The sequence below is a fragment of the Cryptotermes secundus genome, unplaced genomic scaffold, assembly GCF_002891405.2.
Source record: "Cryptotermes secundus unplaced genomic scaffold, Csec_1.0 scaffold2013, whole genome shotgun sequence".
Taxonomy (NCBI): Eukaryota; Metazoa; Arthropoda; class Insecta; order Blattodea; family Kalotermitidae; genus Cryptotermes; species Cryptotermes secundus.
In genome coordinates this window covers 52,317-73,683 of record NW_019743680.1, presented here as the reverse complement: position 1 = coordinate 73,683, position 21,367 = coordinate 52,317, and the positions used below count along the sequence as shown (strand labels likewise).

General features: G+C 41.1%; 1 protein-coding gene across 1 annotated transcript in view; it reads left to right on the top strand.

Annotated features, from left to right (window-relative positions):
- Positions 1-21,367, top strand: part of LOC111874293 (cardioacceleratory peptide receptor-like) — a 309,517-nt gene that overhangs the window by 262,823 nt on the left and 25,327 nt on the right. Inside the window, exon 7 of the mRNA XM_033755399.1 lies at positions 825-1,001. Within this exon, the coding sequence (XP_033611290.1) occupies positions 825-1,001 (177 nt within the window). The remainder of the gene's footprint in view (positions 1-824; positions 1,002-21,367) is intronic.

The window sequence follows — 21,367 nt, the reverse complement described above, 5'->3', positions numbered from 1 at the left end:
CAGCGACACACACAGAGAGAGCCTACACAGAACAATACCTGAAGAACGATAAACAAGAAGTGGCCGCTGCAGCACTTAGACATAGGGCATGTACCCTGAGGAAAATTTTAATTTTAAAATTTGAAAAAGGAAAAGAACAGAAATTTTATAGAAATTTTATAGATATTTTAACTTGAATTAAAGTTTTAAAAAAGTGCTAATTAGAAATCAAAATTAACGTGTGTAGGTTAACAAACATTTTATACAATTACAAAGACTGGTGATTTTAAATTTTAACAAGCAGTGTAACAGCTAAGTAAGAATACACACCTGATGATGGCCATTTAGGGCCGAAACATGTAGTGTGGAGTGAGGGGAAAGAAGAAAGAACTAAATTAAATTGTTACACTTAAGACGGTGTTTATCTTACATATATTGTGCGAGTGTAACAGGATGCTCAACTATAATAACATAATATTATTATTATACTTGGAGAAGAGTACACGTTATGAAGCTCCTCATTATGCAGTTTTCTCCAACCTCCTGTCACTTCATCTCTTTTCGGTCCAAATATTCTGCTCAACACCCTCAATCTATGTTCCTTCCTTAACGTCAGAGGCCAAGTTTCACACCCATTCAGAACAAAATAAACAAAAAACAAATAAAATCTGTAATCGCAATAATTATATCAGTCATGTTCGGATGTAATTTTAGGATTATATTTACTTTTTTATTTGTGCTTGTTTCTTATTGGCCTTTCGTTTGACCGAAACATGAGAAATGAAGGCTCTTTGCCTGGCCATGAATTTGTCGCGTGGCTATGACCAAGTTTTCTGCTGTTGCAGACAGTGGCAGTGGCAGTGGCAGCAGCAGCAGCTATGTTCGCACAAGCGGCAAGCATCGGATGTTACGACTTCAACAGCTCCAGCAGGAGGACCACGACAGCCGGAGAGCCAGTTCCAGGGGCATCATACCCAAAGCCAAAGTCAAGACCATCAAGATGACTTTCGTCATCGTTTTCGGTGAGTTCTTAATAGACAGCCAACCTGAGCTAAACTCCTCTATTAAACATTAGTCTTTCTGTTCTGTTTGTACCGTATGAAAGCGAAATCTTTCCTAAAGGAGTTAAAAGAAGGAACACAAATCCTGTAAGGTAAAAGGTAAAGTTGTTCCTGTGCTTAACTGATTAAGCACTACGCCATGAAGGTATAGTTGGGAGTGGATGTATAGATCCATATTTTCTTGACCTCGCCGCTACTTGAAGATAAGTGGTCTTCATGCCCTGGCCGCTTTACCTCCGAGGTAAAGCCCATAATAGCCATTGGATAGGAGGTTGGGTGAACCCTAGAGTCGGTTTGGACGGCGTGCAGAAGAAAAAATTCTTAACCCTACCATGAAAATGTATGGGGAAGTGGAAGAAAGAATCCGTGCATTTTATCTTCGATGTTGGTGTCTCCACCTTATCGTGGTGAGGGGGTTTGAGTATGCCAAGGACCCTGAGAGCTACACCAGCGGTAGCATAGCTACTGGCAGGGCCTCCCTTGCGGGACAGGTCAAAGGGTAGGCATCAGACGAAGAGAGACACCAAAAACTGATGCCGGAAGCAGCGTCATCAGTAGCGACTTGAAGCACAGAGCAAATGAAGCTCGAGATGGTTCAAGTTCGTATAGCAACAGGCGTGACCAGAGTGGTTTGAACGGCTGTTGTACTGCGATGTGGAAAGCAAATGGAAAAACTACCACATTATCACTTTTCCTGGATAGTCTCTTTCCAAAAACAGAGATACCATATATGCGAGATGTTTCCTTTGGAGGTAAAACAATCCGGAGGTAAACTACTCCCCCAATCGGATCTCCGGGGAGGAGCGTTTCTAGAGGAAATGTCATGCAGGCGTTACAACAAGAAAAAGTGCGAAGATCAGAAGAAACAGCATGGATACAAGATTGGAACATGGAATGTCAGGACCTTGAATCAAGCAGGAAAATTGGAGAATTTGAAAACGGAAATGCAGAAGAATGAAGTGTCTGTTCTAGGTGTCAGCGAAGTGCGGTGGAAAGGACAAGGTGAAATAAGAAGCGGTGATTATACAGTGTATTATTCCGGAGGTGAACGGGCTGAAAGAGGTGTGGCAATAGTGGTGCATAAAAGTGTAGTGAGGAGTGTTGTTAAGAAGATTGCTTGTAATGACAGAATTATTGCTCTGAAGTTAAAGGCGGAACCGGTAGATATACTGATTATACAAGTGTACATGCCAACATCAGAGTATGAAGATGATGAAGTGGAAAAAGTGTATGACACAATTGAAGAAATTCTTCAGGAAGATGGAAGAGGAGACACAAACAGCATCATATTGGGAGACTGGAACAGCATTGTTGGAGATGAACCATATCAGAATATTGTTGGATCACATGGACTAGGAAGACGGAATCACAGAGGTCAAATGCTTATTGACTTTTGTGAACGAAATGGATTGATTGTTACCAACACTTGGTTCAAGAAGCCAAAGAGAAGAATTTACACATGGAAGGCACCTGGGGATTGGAAGAGGCATCAGCTGGACTACATCCTTGTGAAACATCGATTCAGAAACAGTGTGAAGGATGTGAAGACGCTTCCTGGGGCAGACATTGACTCTGACCACAACTTGCTGGTTGCCAAGTTCCGAACCAGGTTGAAGAAAATTATAGGATTTCGAAAGCGCAGACCCAGATGGGATTTGGAGAAGTTATATGCTCAAAGACAAAGCGTGCAAGAGACTCTAGAAGAGAAACTCGGTGCAATTGAAGGTGAAAGCGGAAATGCTGAAGCGCAGTGGAACGATATAAAAGAATGCATGTTAGATACTATCAGTGATTTGGTAGGTAAAGTTGAGAAGATAGCAAGAAAACCATGGGTTACACAGGAGATGATGAGTAAAATGGAGGAGCGAAGGAAATGGAAGAATGTCAACAATGAAGAAGGCAGGAGGAAATACAGGAGACTGAGGAATGAATTGAAAAGAGCCACGGACAGGGCCAAAAAGGAATATCTTGAGAAGATATGTAATGAGATTATGGAATTTCAAAGAACAGGCCGTTATGATTTGATGTACATGAAGACAAAAGAACTAGGATGGAAAGAGAATCATGGGATTCAAAATGTTGGCATCGAAGACTCCCAGGGGAATAGAATAGTAGATCAGAGGCAAGTGCTGAAAATTTGGGAAAATTATATTTCAGAACTATATGATCGACCTAATCGGCCAGAAACCTTAGAAGTTGAACCGGAAGAAGAAGTAGATACAGACGAGAAAGGACCATATATTTTACAAAGTGAGGTGGAAAAAGCTATCAAGGAAATGAGGAAGGGAAAGGCTACAGGAGATGATGATGTACCTGGAGATGTGCTCAAGTTACTGGGAGAAGGTGGTTTGAAAACACTGACAAAACTAATGAACACCATATATGAAAGTGGAGAGTGGCCCAAGGACTTTACAGAAGTTACAATGATTGCCTTAAAGAAAAAGACAAAAGCTACAAAATGCAGCGACCATCGCACAATAAGTCTTATTGCACATACAGCAAAGATAATAGCAAAGATACTTAAAAGAAGAATTGAAAGGAAAATAGAGGATGTACTTGGAGAAGATCAGTTTGGATTTAGAAGAGGAAAAGGAACCAGGGATGCAATTGGGATGATGAGAATTATAGCGGAACGAACTTTGGAGATAGATGAAGAACTGTGTGTTTGCTTCATAGACTGGCAGAAGGCATTTGACCGGGTAAACTGGACCAAATTAATGCAGATCCTGAAAGAAACAGGTATCGATTGGCATGAAAGAAGATTGATTAGCAAATTGTACATGGATCAGAAAGTTAGAGTACGACTGGACAGGGGGGAGACAGGAAGTGTGCAGATTGGAAGAGGAGTTCGACAAGGATGCTGTTTATCACCAATTCTGTTCAACTTGTACAGCGAATGCCTTACCAAGGAAGCTCTGGATGGGCTCGGTGACTTCAAAGTAGGAGGGCAAATTATTCAAACTGTGAAATATGCAGATGACCTTGTGTTAATGGCTAAGGAAGAAACTGTGCTACAGGGCATGATTGATAGACTAATTGAAATTGGAAGGTGCTATGGCATGGAAATGAATGTGGAGAAAACAAAAGTAATGAAAATTTCGAGACAACCAACCCCAGTCACAATAAAGATAGACCAAAAACAAGTGGAGAATGTGAAATGTTTTAAATATTTGGGTAGCTTGTTAACAGATGATGGAAGGTGTACTTGTGAAATTAAATCCAGGATTGCCATGGCAAAAGCTGCATTTAGCAAGAAGAAGAATCTTTTTACCAGCAAATTGGACTTAAATTTGAGGAAGAAACTAGTGAAATGCTACATTTGGAGCATAGCTCTGTATGGGGCTGAAACATGGACACTTAGGGCAGTAGATCAGAAACATCTGGAAAGTTTCGAAATGTGGTGTTGGAGAAGAATGGAGAAGATCAGTTGGACCGATTATGTGAGAAATGAAGAAGTGTTAATTAGAGTCAGTGAGCAGAGGAATATCCTACATGAAATAAGAAAACGGAAGGCTAATTGGATTGGTCATGTTTTACGCAGAAACTGCCTTCTAAAAGAAGCTATCGAAGGAAAGATAGATGGGCGGATAGAAGTGACAAGAAGACGAGGAAGAAGACGTAAGAAGATGCTGGATGACCTTGGGGACAGAAGAGGATACTGTCATTTGAAGGAGAAAGCTCTAGATCGCATTAAGTGGAGGAATTGTTTTGAAAGAGACTGTGGACCTGTCGTCTTGACAGATTACTGATGATGATGATGATTAAATGGAGCCGAGTAGTCACCTTCACGCTCCGTTCTCGTTGCCCCAGAGGAATCCTCCTGCCTCTTTCGTAACTGACTGAATCAAATATGATATTAATTTCATTGTTTTGTAAAAATAAGTTATCTTCTATATGGTAATAATTAGCCTTATGACACCGGTTACTGAAGGATGCCCATACAGTTCAGTTTGTCGATAAAGCGTAAAATTTCTCGGGGGATCACAGGACATGTGTGATGAAAATGAGGCGTGAAAGAGTGTAGGAGTAGTTATTCATGAAATAATTGGATATTGGTGAATAGTCAGGAAATTAATATTGGTACGCTTGGAAAGATCATTTATTAAAATGTCGCACAATACAAGTACAGGTGCCAATATATTCCGCAGTGCTTTTAATTAGAATATTAATTGATCATGGTTTAAAGCACCAAAATGTCGAGTAAAATTTTATTATGAATTACTTACTACACGTGTTCCTTTATATTTGGAGCTGTATATCTGTGATAACTAACTGTGAAGATTAGCAGTTACTGAGTCAAAATTAAAATAAAAGTGACATGACATTCCCCTATACAGTTACGGCCGTCAATGTCTTTACAAGAAAGAGTTACGTCGGTGAGTGTAGCACCCCAGATGCATCGCCCATTATGTACAAGTGTCACTTCTAAGCAAAGTCAAATCTGAATTCAAGGCGGCGACTGGGTTTCTATAACGTGACTTTACTGATGTAAATCGCAAACATGTTTTAGTGCTATTTCCCCCATTGATCTCCAAAATGAATTTCAATTAAGATTTCCACAGGGCCAAAGTAGCGTCACCCTTGCTACATCCCTTTTTTTTTCTGAGTGCCCCTGTCCCCCCACTCATTAATCGAAATTTTCAATCTGCAACCTTCTAATTTTTTGCGTTTCCTCCATTCTGCCGACAAGGCAATCAGACACTGTCACAAAACTAAACGTCTTAAATGAAAAACGGGTTTGCTATCCTTCTTCTCCTTTCGCCGCTTGTACCATGTTCTGCTCTTCGGTAAGGAATATGTCTATAGCTGTCGCTTGTTATGTTTGGGACTACCATGCTCTCGAAAGCAAGGCTAGACATGTAAAAATATTACTTCAAAACATGTTTACCGAGCCAGGACACTGTGTGAGATTTGAGGTTGTCACGACGGTAAATACGCAGATTACAGTCTTCTGTGGTATGACGCCGTGTAGTCTGGTAGAAAATGCCCAAGTATCGGAATAATTTGCAGCCTACACTTTCAGTGCAGAAGAAAAACTGTCACCTGAAGTTAGTGATATTCTAATACAGATATAATAACAAAGTATAAACTTGAAACTGCCGGTTGAGGAAAAATGTCACATGGATTCTTGGTGCTAATTTCTGTCACGAAAAAGAATCATACACACGAGAGAGAAAGAGAAATGAAAATAAGATTAAATTAATTCAATATTTTATGCCAATTTTTTGTTAGAGATATAATAATTTTTTTTTGCGTTCCAGTATTTATGGGGCTACAAGTTCTGAAATGCTACGTGACATACCTATGCGAGTAAACAGTAACATTCGTGAGAGTTTCTAACTATGAAGTCAGAGTGAATTATTTTTCTACCATCTTCGTTTGACAAAGAGCATAGAGAAGAAAGCGCTGAATAGAGCCATCGAGCCGGCCTATGAGCGACAGTAGCTTCCTCTGGAACGAAATGACCTTCCTGCCAAGCTACATTTTATACCACCAAAGAAGGCATAAATCTTCACGTAAGATATTGTTCACTGTCAAATATATTCCCGTCCTTGCTCGATTACTAGCAACTTTATTGGCCTAATTTTGTTCTCTGCCGATCGTAGTGGCCCCGAGGCCTAAGACTCGCTCGCACACTGGCATCGTGGGTTCGAATCCCACTAAAAGGCATGGAGGTCTATGTTGTCCTGCGAGTAAGCAGCAGTTTTGAGACGGGTTTATCATTTGTCCCAGGAGTCCTAGCGTCTGTATAAAAGAGATTATGAAACTGTAGAGGATGCCAGGGCTCAATAAAGTGCTGTAGTGCCACTGATGAATGAATGAATGAATGAATGAAACTTGTTCTCTTGTTCATTAACTGCACAAAGTGCGTACAAATGATTAGTAACTGAGACAGCATTACTGTTTGTCCGTTTATATATTTCATGTCTGAGATTTCTCAACGGATTCCAGGCTCTGCCCTAAAAGATCTACTATTCAAGTAGGTAACAAGAAATACTAAATTCTGTCCTCGTGATTACTGCAGCTAAAACAACAAGAAATGCAAAGACGCAGCTTGTGGACCAATTCGGCTTCGGTTCACATCGACCTATCGAACTTCATCTGTTTCCTCAAGAAGCGGCTTTTATAATATGCGAATGTCCGAATATGCATCCGTGTATCACTGAGAACTACAATTCTCCTTCTAAACGCTTTCTAGTGCAGGCCTATGAGTAATTTAAGAGATGTAGGGATAAATAATTCCACAATTTACGCAGTTCAATATTTGTAGTGTGATGAGCTCATCAGCAGGTTTCCATACACAGTAAATGAACACTAATGAGGCAAGACAGAATTCACTTGAAATACTCGTATATTTCGGCTCTCTCATCTGATCCCATTATTTCCGTTTCCCTCGTTATTCTAGTTCCTCCACATTTATTCCTCAACACGTAAAAAATGAATAAAGAATTCGAAACGGCCAAAAGGTACAATATTGTACCGATATATTTCATGTAATCTAAAGAACAGGCAGTGATATAGCTCAGGCGTTAGTCCCGTGTTCAAGGCCAGGTCAGGTCATATGGGATTTGTGGTGGACAAAGTGGCACGGGGGCAGGTTTCCTCATAGTACTGTGGTTTCCTCTGTCAATTTTCATCCCACCTCCTGCTCCACATTCATCATCATCACCATCATCATCTATTGTCCGGGACTTGTACAATAGGCCAATCAGTGGCCGACGTACCAAGTGGGCTCATTCTCACCCCACCCCAAGAAACTAAACTATTTGTTCTCTGAACAGAGAATAAATTTTACACACAGACAGAATACATATAGATACTTACCAAATGTTTTAAAATGTGACAGAGTTCAGATATTTGGGAATGACTATAACAACTCAAAACCTGATTTAAGGTGGAAATTAAAAGGAGACTGAATTCAGGTAATCCTTGATACCATTCAGTTCAGAACCTTTTGTCTACTCGTCTGCTGTCTAAAAACATAAAAATTAGAATTAATTTTGCCTGTGGTTGTGCATTATGTGAAACGTGGTCTCCGACATTAAGGGAGGAACATAGACTGAGGGTGTGCCGAAGAGAGATGAAGTGAGAGGAGCTTGGAGAAAACTGCATAATGAGGAGCTTCATAACTTGTACTCTTCTACTAATATAATTAGAATGGCCAAATCAAGGAGAATGCAATGGGCAGGGCATGCAGCATAAATGGGGAGCAGAGGAATACTTAGAGGATATTGGTGGAAAAGCCAAAAGGAAAGACACCAAATGGGAAGACCAAGGCGTAAATGGTTCAGAGACAGGATGGGATGGAATGGATTGTATTGATGTGGCTCAGGATAGGGACCAGCTGAGGACTCTTGTGAATACGATAATGAACCTTAAGTTTCCATAGAATCCTGGGAAGTTCTTGAGTAGCTGCATAATTGGCAACTTCTTAAAAAGGGCTCACCTCCACGAGTGAGTCAGTGAGTGAGTGACAGAATACATACAGACTGACCGCTCTCCTTAGAATATTCATACAGAACATAACCCCAAAAGAAATTCAGAAACACAGTGTATTATACAACATATAGTATCCATTCTGAATGCATGATGCACAAACGTAATAAAATATTGTAAATGTACTAGTTCGAAGGTTACTGGTAAACCTCTTAGTCTATTTTTTCCTTGGCACTACAGCCCCAGTGGGCCTAGGCCTACCTCCATGAACTCCGTTCACTTCGGTTTTTCTAAATCTTACACATTCGGTAGGACTCCTTGGGCGAGTGATCAGCTCGTCGCAAGGCCTCTACCTGTAGACAAACACAGAACAACGCACACAAACATCCATGTCCTGGGTGGGATTCGAACCCAAGATCCCGGCTTCCGAGCGAGCGAAGACAGTGCATGCCTTAGACCGCTCGGCTACCGTGACCGGCTTCCTAATCTATATTTCATATACCGTAATCTTCGGCCAAATGGGACCAATATCAGGTATATATTTTTAAGCGACTGAGTGACTACAGACGAGGTTTGGATTGTTAATTGGATTTACTGGACTCTTAAACATCGTAACTACAAATAGCTCTAGCGCTATCGCTAATTCACAGTCTGCAATTCACTGCAGCAAGCACTGAGTCTTCTCAACCTGCCGTTTCTCACGGTCTGAACCTGGCCTGCAGGCCATAGTGTGTTATGAGGTGACCTCGTGACCTCACCCTATCTACATGTATAGGTATTAACTGATTTATGTGTTACTGATTTCATTGGAAGCGATAAGAATTTCAGGCATATGCATGCCTATGTATTATTAATTTCATCATTTTATTACTCACGTAAGAATAAAGGCTTAGCTACAGGATATAGGATGTGGTTCCAGAAAACCCAGAGCGAGTAACGTTAGGAAGCCACACCGCATAGACTTCCTACACGGGAGAGCTGACAAAGAATGTCGGCAAGATGAGTAACTTAACTGAGGGCGAAAATCAGAACATTTGACATAAGGGGATGAATCACATATCCTGTATCGAGTCTTCAGCACCATGCAATCACTTGCTAGTTTAGAACAAGAGGTCCAATTGTAAAAGCTGTTACAATATGGTTAGGAGGATGTAAGGACATATAAACTCAGTACACAGGAAGTAGAAGCACTTCTTCGTCAGTATAGACAGAGTGACAGTTTAAGTTAGCCGAAGGTCCATCCTCCAGGGGGAAACCGCTATCCTACGGCGGCAGGCGTCAAGCTGCAGTGACCACCGATCTCTACCAGCACTACACGCTACCATGATTGTCCTCTACAGTATCGCTACGCTATGTAAGTAGAGACCTGTGTGTCGCAGCCTGGCTAGCAACCTCACATAGAGGGGAAGTGATTGCAGGAACGCAATAACTTTATTAACTTGTTTTGCTTCATTTATTTCCAGTTATTTTATCATGACATTTATTTTNATGAATAAAAAGCTGTGGTGAAAAACAGCATATGATTTGTGGGTTGGGGAGGGGCATCTTCCTTGAGCACCCCATCCCGGTCCCCATAACAAGTGTATACATCATTCATCTAGTTTATACAGCGCCGATTGGTAGGCTGACTGATGAGTAATTCATTTTAGAGGATTTTAAAGGAAGCGGTGGCAACCTGATCGAGGTAATATCCCGTCATTCGCCTGAAGAGACTGAGTAAAATCACGAAAAACTTGTCAGAACATACGTTATCCCGACCGAGATTCGAATCAAATACTTCCCGAATACAAGTCCAGACTTTCCGCTAAGCTAACCCACTCGGTTCAGTGAAGAGTTATTAGACACTTATCATATTGAAATTTTGGTGACTTCAGTTGTGATATTCGAGATAAGCGGTGACTATGAAGAATATTACCTTCCGATATGTGAGGCCGTATAGTTTGGTGGATACATACCATATCTTCCATATCATAAGGTAAAGGTGTCCCTGTGATTAACTAATTAAGCACTACGCCATGAAGGCGTATGGGGGAGTGGATGTATAGATCCATATTTTCTTGACCTCGGCACTAGCTGGGGGTTAGTTGTCAATTTCACGCCTGGGCCGCTTTACCCCAGGAGAAAGAGTCCCCGGTACCCATTGAATAGTAGGTTGGGTGGACCCCATAGCCGGTCAGGAGGACATGGTGAAGTGAAAATTCTTGCCCCCACCTAGAATCAAACTCCGACCCCTTGGTCGTCCAGTCCGTCCCCGGGTAAGATAGGTTAGGTGGACCCCAGAGACGGTCAGGACGATATGGAGAAGTGAAAATTCTTGCCCCCGCCCAGACTCAAACTCCGACCCCTTAGTCGTCCAGTCCGTAACCAGTCGCTATACCGACTACGCGAACCCGGCTCTTAAGGTAAAGCTATCCTTATAACAGACCTTGGAGGCCCATAGGGTTGTGAGAAGTCGAGGCCCCAACATTTTCTAGGAAATCTACTCATGAATGGCGGTGAGATTGTAAGCCTTAGTCACCAGCAGCTCTTTACCGCTAGGAAAATTCCAGGTACTCACTTCTCTTAGAGGCTGGGTCGACCCCAGGGCCATAGTGCTGCTGGAAAGATTAGCTCAATTGAAAAATTTACCTCATCGGTACTCGAACCCGCGACCTTCCGGCTTGTAGCATAGTGCCTCAACCATCTACGCCACCGCGTGCCTTCCATATCATAGTAGATAAAAAGAGATATAGAATATTCATCCGGAAAGTTGGTACGTATCTACAAAACTACACGGAATCATATAGCAAGACATATAATCTTAAATTCAATAAAATCATGAACTTAAAATTTCGGTTTCAAATTTGGGTACACTACCGAAAGTGTATACGTGGCTATGCTGCATTAGCTGCTGGCCAAAGTTACAGATACTATTGGCTTACATAAACATGGCCGTTACATGTGGTTCAGTTAACATGCTGCATTTTCTTCTGTCTGTGTAATGGGGCGAGGATCAAAGAGAAGTTTTGACAGAGCAATGTACTGTATCGACCATGTCAGGGCGGTGTCATTTTATTTTAGGAAGGCAATTTTGTTCCTGTGTCGGCAGCCACTCACTGCTACGAGTTTCACTGTCCACGCAGAACACGTGTATTGTTCGAGTGTTCCATTTGTTGAGGGGGGCTATTTCAGACTTATTTTATTGCTCTGTATCAAGATAAATATACCGAGGAATAACAAGCGAACAAGAGTGTTAATGTGTTTTATTATTATGTGGTTGATTATCAACTAAATGCTCCCTTTATAGCTACCTGTTGCTATTATTCATATATACTTCATGTCTGGCGCCTCTGCTTCGTCATGACGTAAGTAATTTCGCCGCCGCTCTGGTCATTATGAAAACTTCTGTAGAAAAGTAAGGCAGAGACATGCTTCAACTAAAGTTAGGCATCATATCATGGAAATACTGAGGAAGGTAAAGCTGAGGCTCCCACATATTTACTGAAACATCGGGACAGAGTTATCAGTCATGCCTTGACATTCGGGAAGTCACGGGCTCGAATTCTGGACGGGATACCGAAAATTTTCATGAACTTGTTCGTGGTTTCCTTCAACCTCTCAAGGAAGAAGTTGAAATAGTGTCGTAAAATAAGCAACCGCTAGTTTTCTTTCCTTACTGTAAAAATACAATTGAAAAGAGTCGTTAATTAAACAATAAACGTAAATTTGTCCGTGTTTAATTAAGCACTATGCCATGATGGCGTATGGGGGATTGGATGTATACATCACACTTTTTTGACCTCGGTACTATTTGAATGTGAGTGGTCAGCTTCACGTGTCGCCCGCTTTACCCCCGGGGAAAGAACTCCCAGTAAAATTTGGTAGGAGGCTGGGTGGGCCCCAGAGCCTGTCTGGACGACGTGGAGAAGAGAAAATTCTTGCTTCTACCGGGACTCGAACTCCGACCCCTAGTTCGTCCAGCCCGTAGCCAGTCGCTATAATGAATAACCTACCCCGGCTCTATCCTATAAACAATAACCAATATAATTCTACATTCTTATAAACTTCAACAGAAGCAGCTGACATGGAGTATTCATGATTCGGCTGCCTTCACGCCTAGGGGAAAAGGCCTACGTACACATATCACATCCCCAATCTTCCCCTTTCTGCCCCTATCCTTCTGAAGTCTAAAATTGGAAAGAACGCGTTAATGTAGTGAGGTAACATGATATGTCGGTTCAAATTTCGTCAGTGTTGATATGTTTGCACGCTTGGAGGAACATGCATGAATTGGCAGAATATTTATTTCGGCGAACAAGACCTGGTATAGCTTCTGAAGCCCAAATATATTTTTCAAATGAACAGCATCAACTGGATCAGTTTGGTGGTATTCAGAACAGTCAGGACCAGATCCCATCAAATGCTTGAAGAAAGAAACTATAACATAAACTGTCAGTATGGGCCACATGACAACAACTCACTTGGGGAAGGAAGGGTGTGATCCGCTATATTATATACTAGTAAAACAGGTCTGCCTCATGAAATTCACAGAGCCAACAACGATTTGCAGCAAAAAATTCATTGACACATTCTGTAATCATATAAAATTGGTGTTCACTGAAAATATAGTAATACTGGTGGACAATGCATGTTTAACTAAATGGACCATTTTGTAAACTGTAATATACATACTTCGTATGTATTTAAATGTTAATTTTTTTAATTTTCAGATGTTATTTTGTAAGTTAAATATTAAAAATACGTATTATTTATATTAAGGACCTTTTGTCTTCTCGTCTGCTGTATAAACACATAAAAATTAGAATATACAAAAATTTAATTTTACCTGTGGTTCTGTATGGTTGTGAAACTTGGCTTCTGACATTAAGGGAGTAACATAGACTGAGGGTGTTTGAGAACAGGGTGCTGAGAAGAATATTTGGATCGAAGAGAGATGAAGTGACGTGAGGTTGGAGAAAACTACAAAAAGAGGAGCTTCATTACTTGCACTCTTTGCCAAGTATAATTAGAATGATCAGATCAAGGAGGATGAGATGGGCAGAGCATGTAGCAGGAATGGGGCGAAGAGGAATGCATATAGGATGTTTGCGGGAAAGCCAGAAGGAAAGAGACCACTAGGAAGAGAAAGACGTTAGTGGGTGAACAATATTAAAATGGATCTTAGTAAGATAGGATGAGACGATATGGGCTGGATCCATCTGGCTGAGGATAGCGACTAGTGGAGAGCTCTTGCGAACACGGTAATGAACCTTCTGGTTCCATAAAATGCTGAGAAGTTGAGTAGCTGCAGAACTGGCGACTTCTCAAGAAGGGCTCAGCTCCATGAATCATGAATGAATGATAGAATGAATGAATATTAAAAGTATGTATTATCTAAACTTGTCATTGATAGCTCGAGTAAAATGCGTATCGAAATAAAACCTGCCACAGGTGTAGTTACAGGTTAATTTAAATGTCCGTAAAGAACCGTACAAACTACAGCGTCTATCCTTTCCGCTTGGTGATCACCATCTGAGTGAAATATGCAGAAGACTAGCAAAAAAAAAATTATCAAGTGTTTACTGAAAGCGAAGTGCGTACTGCCAACTTGTAGGGCTACTGAATTACATTCCTGACCCAATTTCACACGAGAAAATAACAAGTACTTCCTTTATATTGGAGTAGGAGTATACATATAAGACTCGCTCGTGTGTGCGTATGCGTATGTATAGTTACATTCACACCACACTTCCTCTTTTTTGACCTTAAACTGTTCACAGATATTGAAATGGTGCCTATTTCCATATTTTGTATGCATCACACGTGCTGTCGTTTCGAAATTCCGAGCATGGAACATGCGCAGGTAGACAGAGACAGTCTCCCTATATGCGTCCACTTTGTGCAGTTTGAACAAAGAAATCGCGAAAATTATAAGACGTGAATAGGAACTCCCTTTAGTGTAAGGGTCTTTATCGGGTCTAAACGCGCTGCTGCCCAATACAAAGCGGACTGAATTAACAGTCCCCAATATTTTCCTTATTGCAATATGTTTCGCGCATTATTACGGCAGTATGTTAAAAAGGCAAAGTTGTTCCTGCGCTTAAGTAATTAAGCACTACGCCATGAAGGCGTATGGGGGAGTGGATGTATAGATCCACACTTTCTTGAATTCGGCATTAGTTTGAGGTGAGTGGTCAGCTTCACGCCCCTGCAGTTTTAACCCCGGGGTAAGAGCCCATGATTCCCATTGGATAGAAGGTTGGGCGGACCCCAGAGCCGGTCTGGGGTCAGCCCAGTCCCAGCAGGGTCAAGAATTTTCAATTCTCCATGTCGTCCAGACCGACTCTGGGGCCCACCCAACCTACTATCCAATGACTAACGAGGTCTCTTTCCTCGGTGGTAAAGCGGCCGGGGAGTGAAACTGACCACTCACCTCCAGTTAGTACCGAGGTCAAGAAAACTTGGGCCTATACATTCACTCACTTATACGCCTTCATGGCATTGTGCTTAATTAGTTAAATACAGGGACATCTTTGCCTTTTACCTTAATTCTTTTTATCATCAGTGTTGTAGCGAAGGAAATTTCTCTAATTTTAAGCAACAAATCCACTAATGCCAAAATAAAAATACTGTTTTTTTCCTTAAAATAAAAATCGTGTGAAAAATAAAATAAAATCATACACTTCGTCTATCATAAAGAGGTCTTCCCACAAGGAACGGCAAAATAAATGAGCTTTAATTTTATGGCGAAGCTACTGATGAAAGTGATAAAAAGCACTTGTCCTCTCATATTTTGGCCTTCGCTTCCCCGCAGAGAGACTGAGATAAAGTACCATTCGGGAGATTTCAGTTACTTTTTGCTAGATATACCCTTAATTAAATGCAAATGCTCCCTTAAGTATTCAAGTGGTCTACTTTCAGAGCTCACTGTAAAGGCTGGAATAACGGGTTCCGAGTTCCGCATCCTCCCTCCCCTTCCTGCCGTTCCCGAACGGGTACAAACCTGCGTACAAGCAGATGAGCACAGAAAATAGCAATTTCAGTGATTACAATTTGCAGACTTCAAGAGTTGGATTCATTAACAAAGTAACTGATTCTTATGTTATTATTCATTATCATTTATCATATACCATCAATTACAAGACGTGTAGGTTGACTGTTTACCCAGATATTTCGACATCCAAAAAAAGATGCGGAGAAATGTGTGGGTAATTTTTTTTAATTCGCATAGTGCGGGGTGGAGTTCAGTTGGGTCCACTCAGCACGTCGGCCACTGAATGGCCTATTGTACCTGCCCAGAGTGATTATGATGATGGAGAATTTGGTGGAATGAAAATTGACAGGGGAAACGGAAGTGCTCGGAGAAAACCTGCCCCAGCGTCACTTTGTCCATCACAAATCCGACTTGATCAGATCCGGGCTCAAACCCGAGCCGCCGCGGTGGGAAATATGCGACTAACCGCTTGAGCAATGGCACGGTCAATGTGTTGGTAAACAGCCAACTTAAACATAAGATCTAAAAGCTTGTGACGATGATGAACAAGTTTCCTTAGATAGGGACTAGCTCTTTCGATTGGGCACAACCGAGTAGGGTTTACTTGAAGACGAAGACAATCCAGTCTCCGAAACGTTGTGTTTTGAAAAATTAACAGGACGGTTTTTAGATAGAGACAAAATGATGGATAATGTCCAAAAACATAATATTTGTACAACCTAAATATGTTGTAATTGACTGTATATGATAAATAATATTAAAAATTTTTATGGATTACAACGGTATGCAACTCAGCCTTAGAGCATGTTTTTTTTTTTGTTTAACTGAGCCTTTTCAACGACATAAGCTTTATAGCAGTGTTTCTCAACTGCCGGGTCGCGGCCGGGTACCAGACGCTGGCATCAATTATGCTGGACCCTCGTCATGTAAAAAGGAATTTACAGGGCCACGGTCTCACAAAAGTTGAAAACCACTTCTTTAAAGTGTCGCATACCTTACAATGATTATGTATGGTGAATAAGCAAGATAGTTTTAGACTGTTTAGAGCCTTTTCTTATATCCTCCTGGACGGACTATAGAAATTCATCAGACTCCTAGGCAGCATATTTGAAGAAGCTAATTTGGGATTAATGTTCTGTGTTGGTAATTTGGAGGCACGTTATTAGGGTTGAATCTGCAGTAAGTTACAAGTTACGGTGGTTATTCGTGGTTGTTCTCAGTCTCACAGGACGAAAGTCAGAGCAGTATTTTGAGAAAGAAAAACACGAACGCCTCCCAAATCCTTCATAATCACTCTATCATTTCATTCTCTACTTAGAACCTATGTAATATTTTCCATTAAAATATTAGAAGCAGAAAATCGACCAAAACATTGTAACCCGTATTCACAATACATCGCTACTTGACCCCATTTTGACCCGTATAAATCCAACCCATAACCTCCCACTGTTTTTTTTTTCTGAAGTCAAATTTCAAAGTTAGTGTACAGTCTAAATTTATGTCATGTAAGTCGACGATACATCCAAGTGTTGTGTGTATATGCAGATGTATGTTTATATACGCGTCTTCTGAGCATTTGTTAGGATTTATTGCTGAGGACGAAAGTTTGCTGCCACGTAGTCAGATAACATATTCTGAAGCCACTGAAAAACTTCGTGAGGCATGTGATGATTCGGCGAGAGAGACTGACTGCGGAACGGTTTAATATGAAATGAGAACTCTTGAATTTGTATGGATCCTATGGACGGAAGTTTCGTCTCGCCTTAATAAAATATGTAAACCGACAGAACTTCGCAACTTTTTCAGAAGCCACTGTAACACATAATAAAATCTAAGAGTTTGTGACGATGGTGTATTGATAAAATTATTGTTTTGGGGACCTTATCCGTCTTTCTGCTTTTTATTTAAAATATAATGTTTCGGAGACTTGATTCTGGCTCCGTTTCTGTCTCAGGATTTTACCTGAAGATGAAACCAGAATTTACAATTCAGCGGGCCAAGAAATCATAACGGACAATATTAAGAATCTCCTTACTCAAGTTACATAGGCGGCACAACATCGGCCACCTTGAAGAGAGACAACAGGGGTTATTGACACGAACCGTATGGTTTATGTATTTTAATTTTTAACAAAGATTTAAAACTTTAAAACAACTTTAAATATTTCTATAACCAGAAAGGCTGCTGTGACTGATAGATGGAACATTGTGTACTTGGACATTACATGTGTATTTGATATGACAACTGTTGTGATAGTGGTTTCTAAAAAGTGTTTGGTGCCTCTGAAGATGATCCAAATGGATCGAAACATGTAAGGCAAGTGAATCATCAAGTGAGAAAACTGAAATAGTCACATTGGACGGACTTGTCTTTTATAATTGTAACTGTTAGTGTGACGGACCAAAATGAAACAAATCAAAGCCAGAATTTAGTCTCCCAAGCGTTGGATGGTGGATAATATTCAAAACCACAATAATTGTACTCTTACACATCTTTAACGATTCTGTGCTTGGTTTGAACAATGTCAGTATGCTAGATCTCACACTAGATCTCGTAATTTGAATGAGTTTCCTTTGGAACCGAAAAGAAAATCATGGAGAAAAAGTAAGTTTATTTACAAGAACGCTGAGCGGCCTCCGTAGCCTAGAGGTAGCGTTCCCACCTCATGACTCGTGGTACGCGGGTTCAAATACCCGGCGGAGGTCGTCGAATTTTTAAGGGCGGAAAAATTCAGGAACAAGTCCTCCGGGAGGGACTTTAAGCTGTGTGTCCCGTGTCGTAACTTTACGGCACGTAAAAGAACCTCATATCCCCAAAGGAGATCACTGAGACAAATTACAGGACGTTTCCCGCCCAACAATAGTCTCTAAGGCCTCTGATAGATGGGGAAAGCATTATAGACACCGCTAAGCAAGTGGCCGAACTCGCTTGCTCGGCGGGACTGATGGCACACACCATTTATCGGTAGGGTAAAGAGACTGGTAGAATATCATAGAGGGAAGCACAATAGATCAAACTGGTCGCGGTGCATGGGGAAACCCACCCTCTCTAAATAACTAACTAACTACAAGAACGCTGAAGAGCCTATAACAAATTTATAAGTTCAGGTCAGAGTGGTACATTTCATTATGTTAATGGAATTGGAAATTGTTAAATTTGTTGATAACTTTGGTTTCCTTTTGAAGTATCAAACTTGAAAATAAATGTCAAATAAGAACTTCCTGAATATGAAAAAGAGTTGCCTTTTAACGAAGACTTTGATTGTGACTTGTATGAAAAACTGCAAGTGTTTACAGTAGCAATTCCTTCGCATGTTTCCGAAATGAAAGCTATATTCATGTTTACTCTTCACGGAAAACTGAGTGTGTACTCAAATAAGCGTATTCTAATGGGAATAATAGAATGACTATTACATGCGCTGAAAGCAGCTTTTCAAAGTTTAACTTTATTAAGGGCGATGATGGTAGCCACACGGTCTAAAACATGAACCGTCTTCTCCCGCTCGAACAGTAGGATCGTGAGTTCGAGTCCCACTCGAGGCATGGATGTCTGTGTACGTTCTTTCTGTGTTTGTGTTCTATGTGTAGGTAGAGGCCTTGAGACGGGCTGATCCCCCATTCAAAGATTTCTACCGACTGTGTGTAGGATTAAGAAAGCGGCCAATGTCCAAAAGGCTGCAGCGCCATGGGAAAAAGAAGAGATCATTAAGACCTACGCTGAGTGACCAGCCTCAGGAAAGTCTATAGTCACTGGCCATTCTAACGATTGAGAGAGTACCGGTGCCTCTGAATAATTCAGTTCCAGGTAAAACAGAGAAACTTCTACTCATATTTGCCATGATTAGCTTGCCTGGTTGCAGTACCGTCACGTCACATTAAAGTCAATATACGGCTTTGCAACAAAGTACCGCGTGCCACCTTATAAGTGTGCGTTAATTACGTGCGTGAATTCTAAAATTAAAACATCTGGATTAAACTACTGTTCCCGTCGTTGTAGACGATCTCATTTTCAAAAATGTTGTTTATTTTGTGGCAAAACGGGGTTGTATTTTAAGGCTGAAAAGCTGTACATTGACGCGTGAGAGGCGATTCATTATCTGAACTACAGTTATTAGAAACCTTAAAATATAAATTAAAACAATTTAAAACACCGTACGTAATTTTCACACCAAACGACTGTGCCAAGTCCGGAACCACGGTGTCTTCTCTACCCCTCTCTGGACGGAAGAGTAAGAGGTCTGCCGAAGAGCAGGATTTGCTTCCGCTGATATTGGTGATAAACGCCCATTTTCTGTGATAGTCTTAATATAATAGAATTGGTCACAGGTGCGCCATAATTTTAATGATTTAAGAGGAATATGTAATGCGCGTATCTAAAAATACACTTCGAATCTGGCTACAGAACGTATGTAGAATTCTTGAACCCATTTTTCTCCCTTCCTACCATTTCGAAGGTGATGAGCAAGGAATTTATTTTTGTCGTGCAAAAGGTTTGATGTAAGTGCTCTCGGCAATTTTTTGTTACTCGTACATTTCTCTTTGGGATAAGAAATGCCTTACTGCTCTATGTGGGACAACACACTTCTACGACTTGCAGCTGCAAAATTCGTTAAACATGTCACTTCCTGCTTACTTTTTTCATAGTATCATATATAGAGGTTATGTTCAGTCATTCTGTTATGGAAACAGATTTTTAAAAGATGAAATTATAAGTAAGAATCCTGATGATAATTTAATACATTCTGTGACTCTCATAAACTGCATGTACTACGAGTATGTTATGGGTCAGAAAATGGATACATGATAAACATTCATATGTATTCCATATGAAATAATATTTGTANCGGTTAACACCACATATACACGGTGCCAAATCCCAGAAGACTGCTTTCTTCATAGTCACCGCCGTGAAAGCCTCAAATCTTACAACACCAGTAATGCTCACGGCCAAAACATGATTCGGCAATCTGCCTATAAATGTTAATAGCAGGTGGGCCTTAACCGGTCCCTGCGCCACGACCATCAGTGGTCTCCTGCCCCCCCCCCTCCGGTGAGCCCCAAAACAATCCTACTCTTCGTACGAAGTGCAATATCTTACTTAAAATGACATCTTGATGAAAACCTGACTCCTTTAAATAGTGTCCCATATGAAGACATCTTAAGCTTGTTATAGCAACATAATCACATGAGACATGTGTGACTGTTTTTCTTTCCCCAGGCAACTTTCACAAGTGGGACTGGTGGTTAATCCCAATTGAAAAAGGTATCCTTCCAGGCAACAGTGTCCTGCAAATAGTCCTGCCGCCAATCGTCGCTACTTTCTATTTAGTTTCAATACTTCCCTAGTTCTTCTGGCAGAGGATCCTTGTAGGAAACTCTGCATATTTGTAACCTGATAAGGCCTCTCAGTAATTTTTATGATCTCCGTTCATTCCCTAACCGCCTTCTTGGCAACTCCTACTGACATGGCGCATGCTTATTCAGGACCAACAAATTGACATTCAAATTTCAGTCGTACCACTAGATAGGCTATTTCATGTTTCTCATCTCGTACCCCAATCTGTAACCCCTAGTGAGCATGTCTTGATGAAATACACTTCTGCCTGAAATAAAGAGGTGAACTGTCCAAGGCTGGCGCTAAGATTTCTCCTCGTGCCACATCCATACATCCCAGCCTCAATGCCTTCATTTGTCTTGGATCTGTCTGTGTACCAGACTAGCCCCCCTTTCCGATCGGACTGAAGCCTATCTCCCCATTCACTTCTTTGTCAGGGAGGCCATCTGTCTATAGCTGTATACGCCCGCGTTACTCGTAACGTCCCAAAACAATCAATTATATTGTATCATGCCCGCCTGTAGGGGCCCGCCCGTGCTCTTAAGCGCTCGTGCGCAGTGCCCGCAGCTGGTGCGCACCGCGG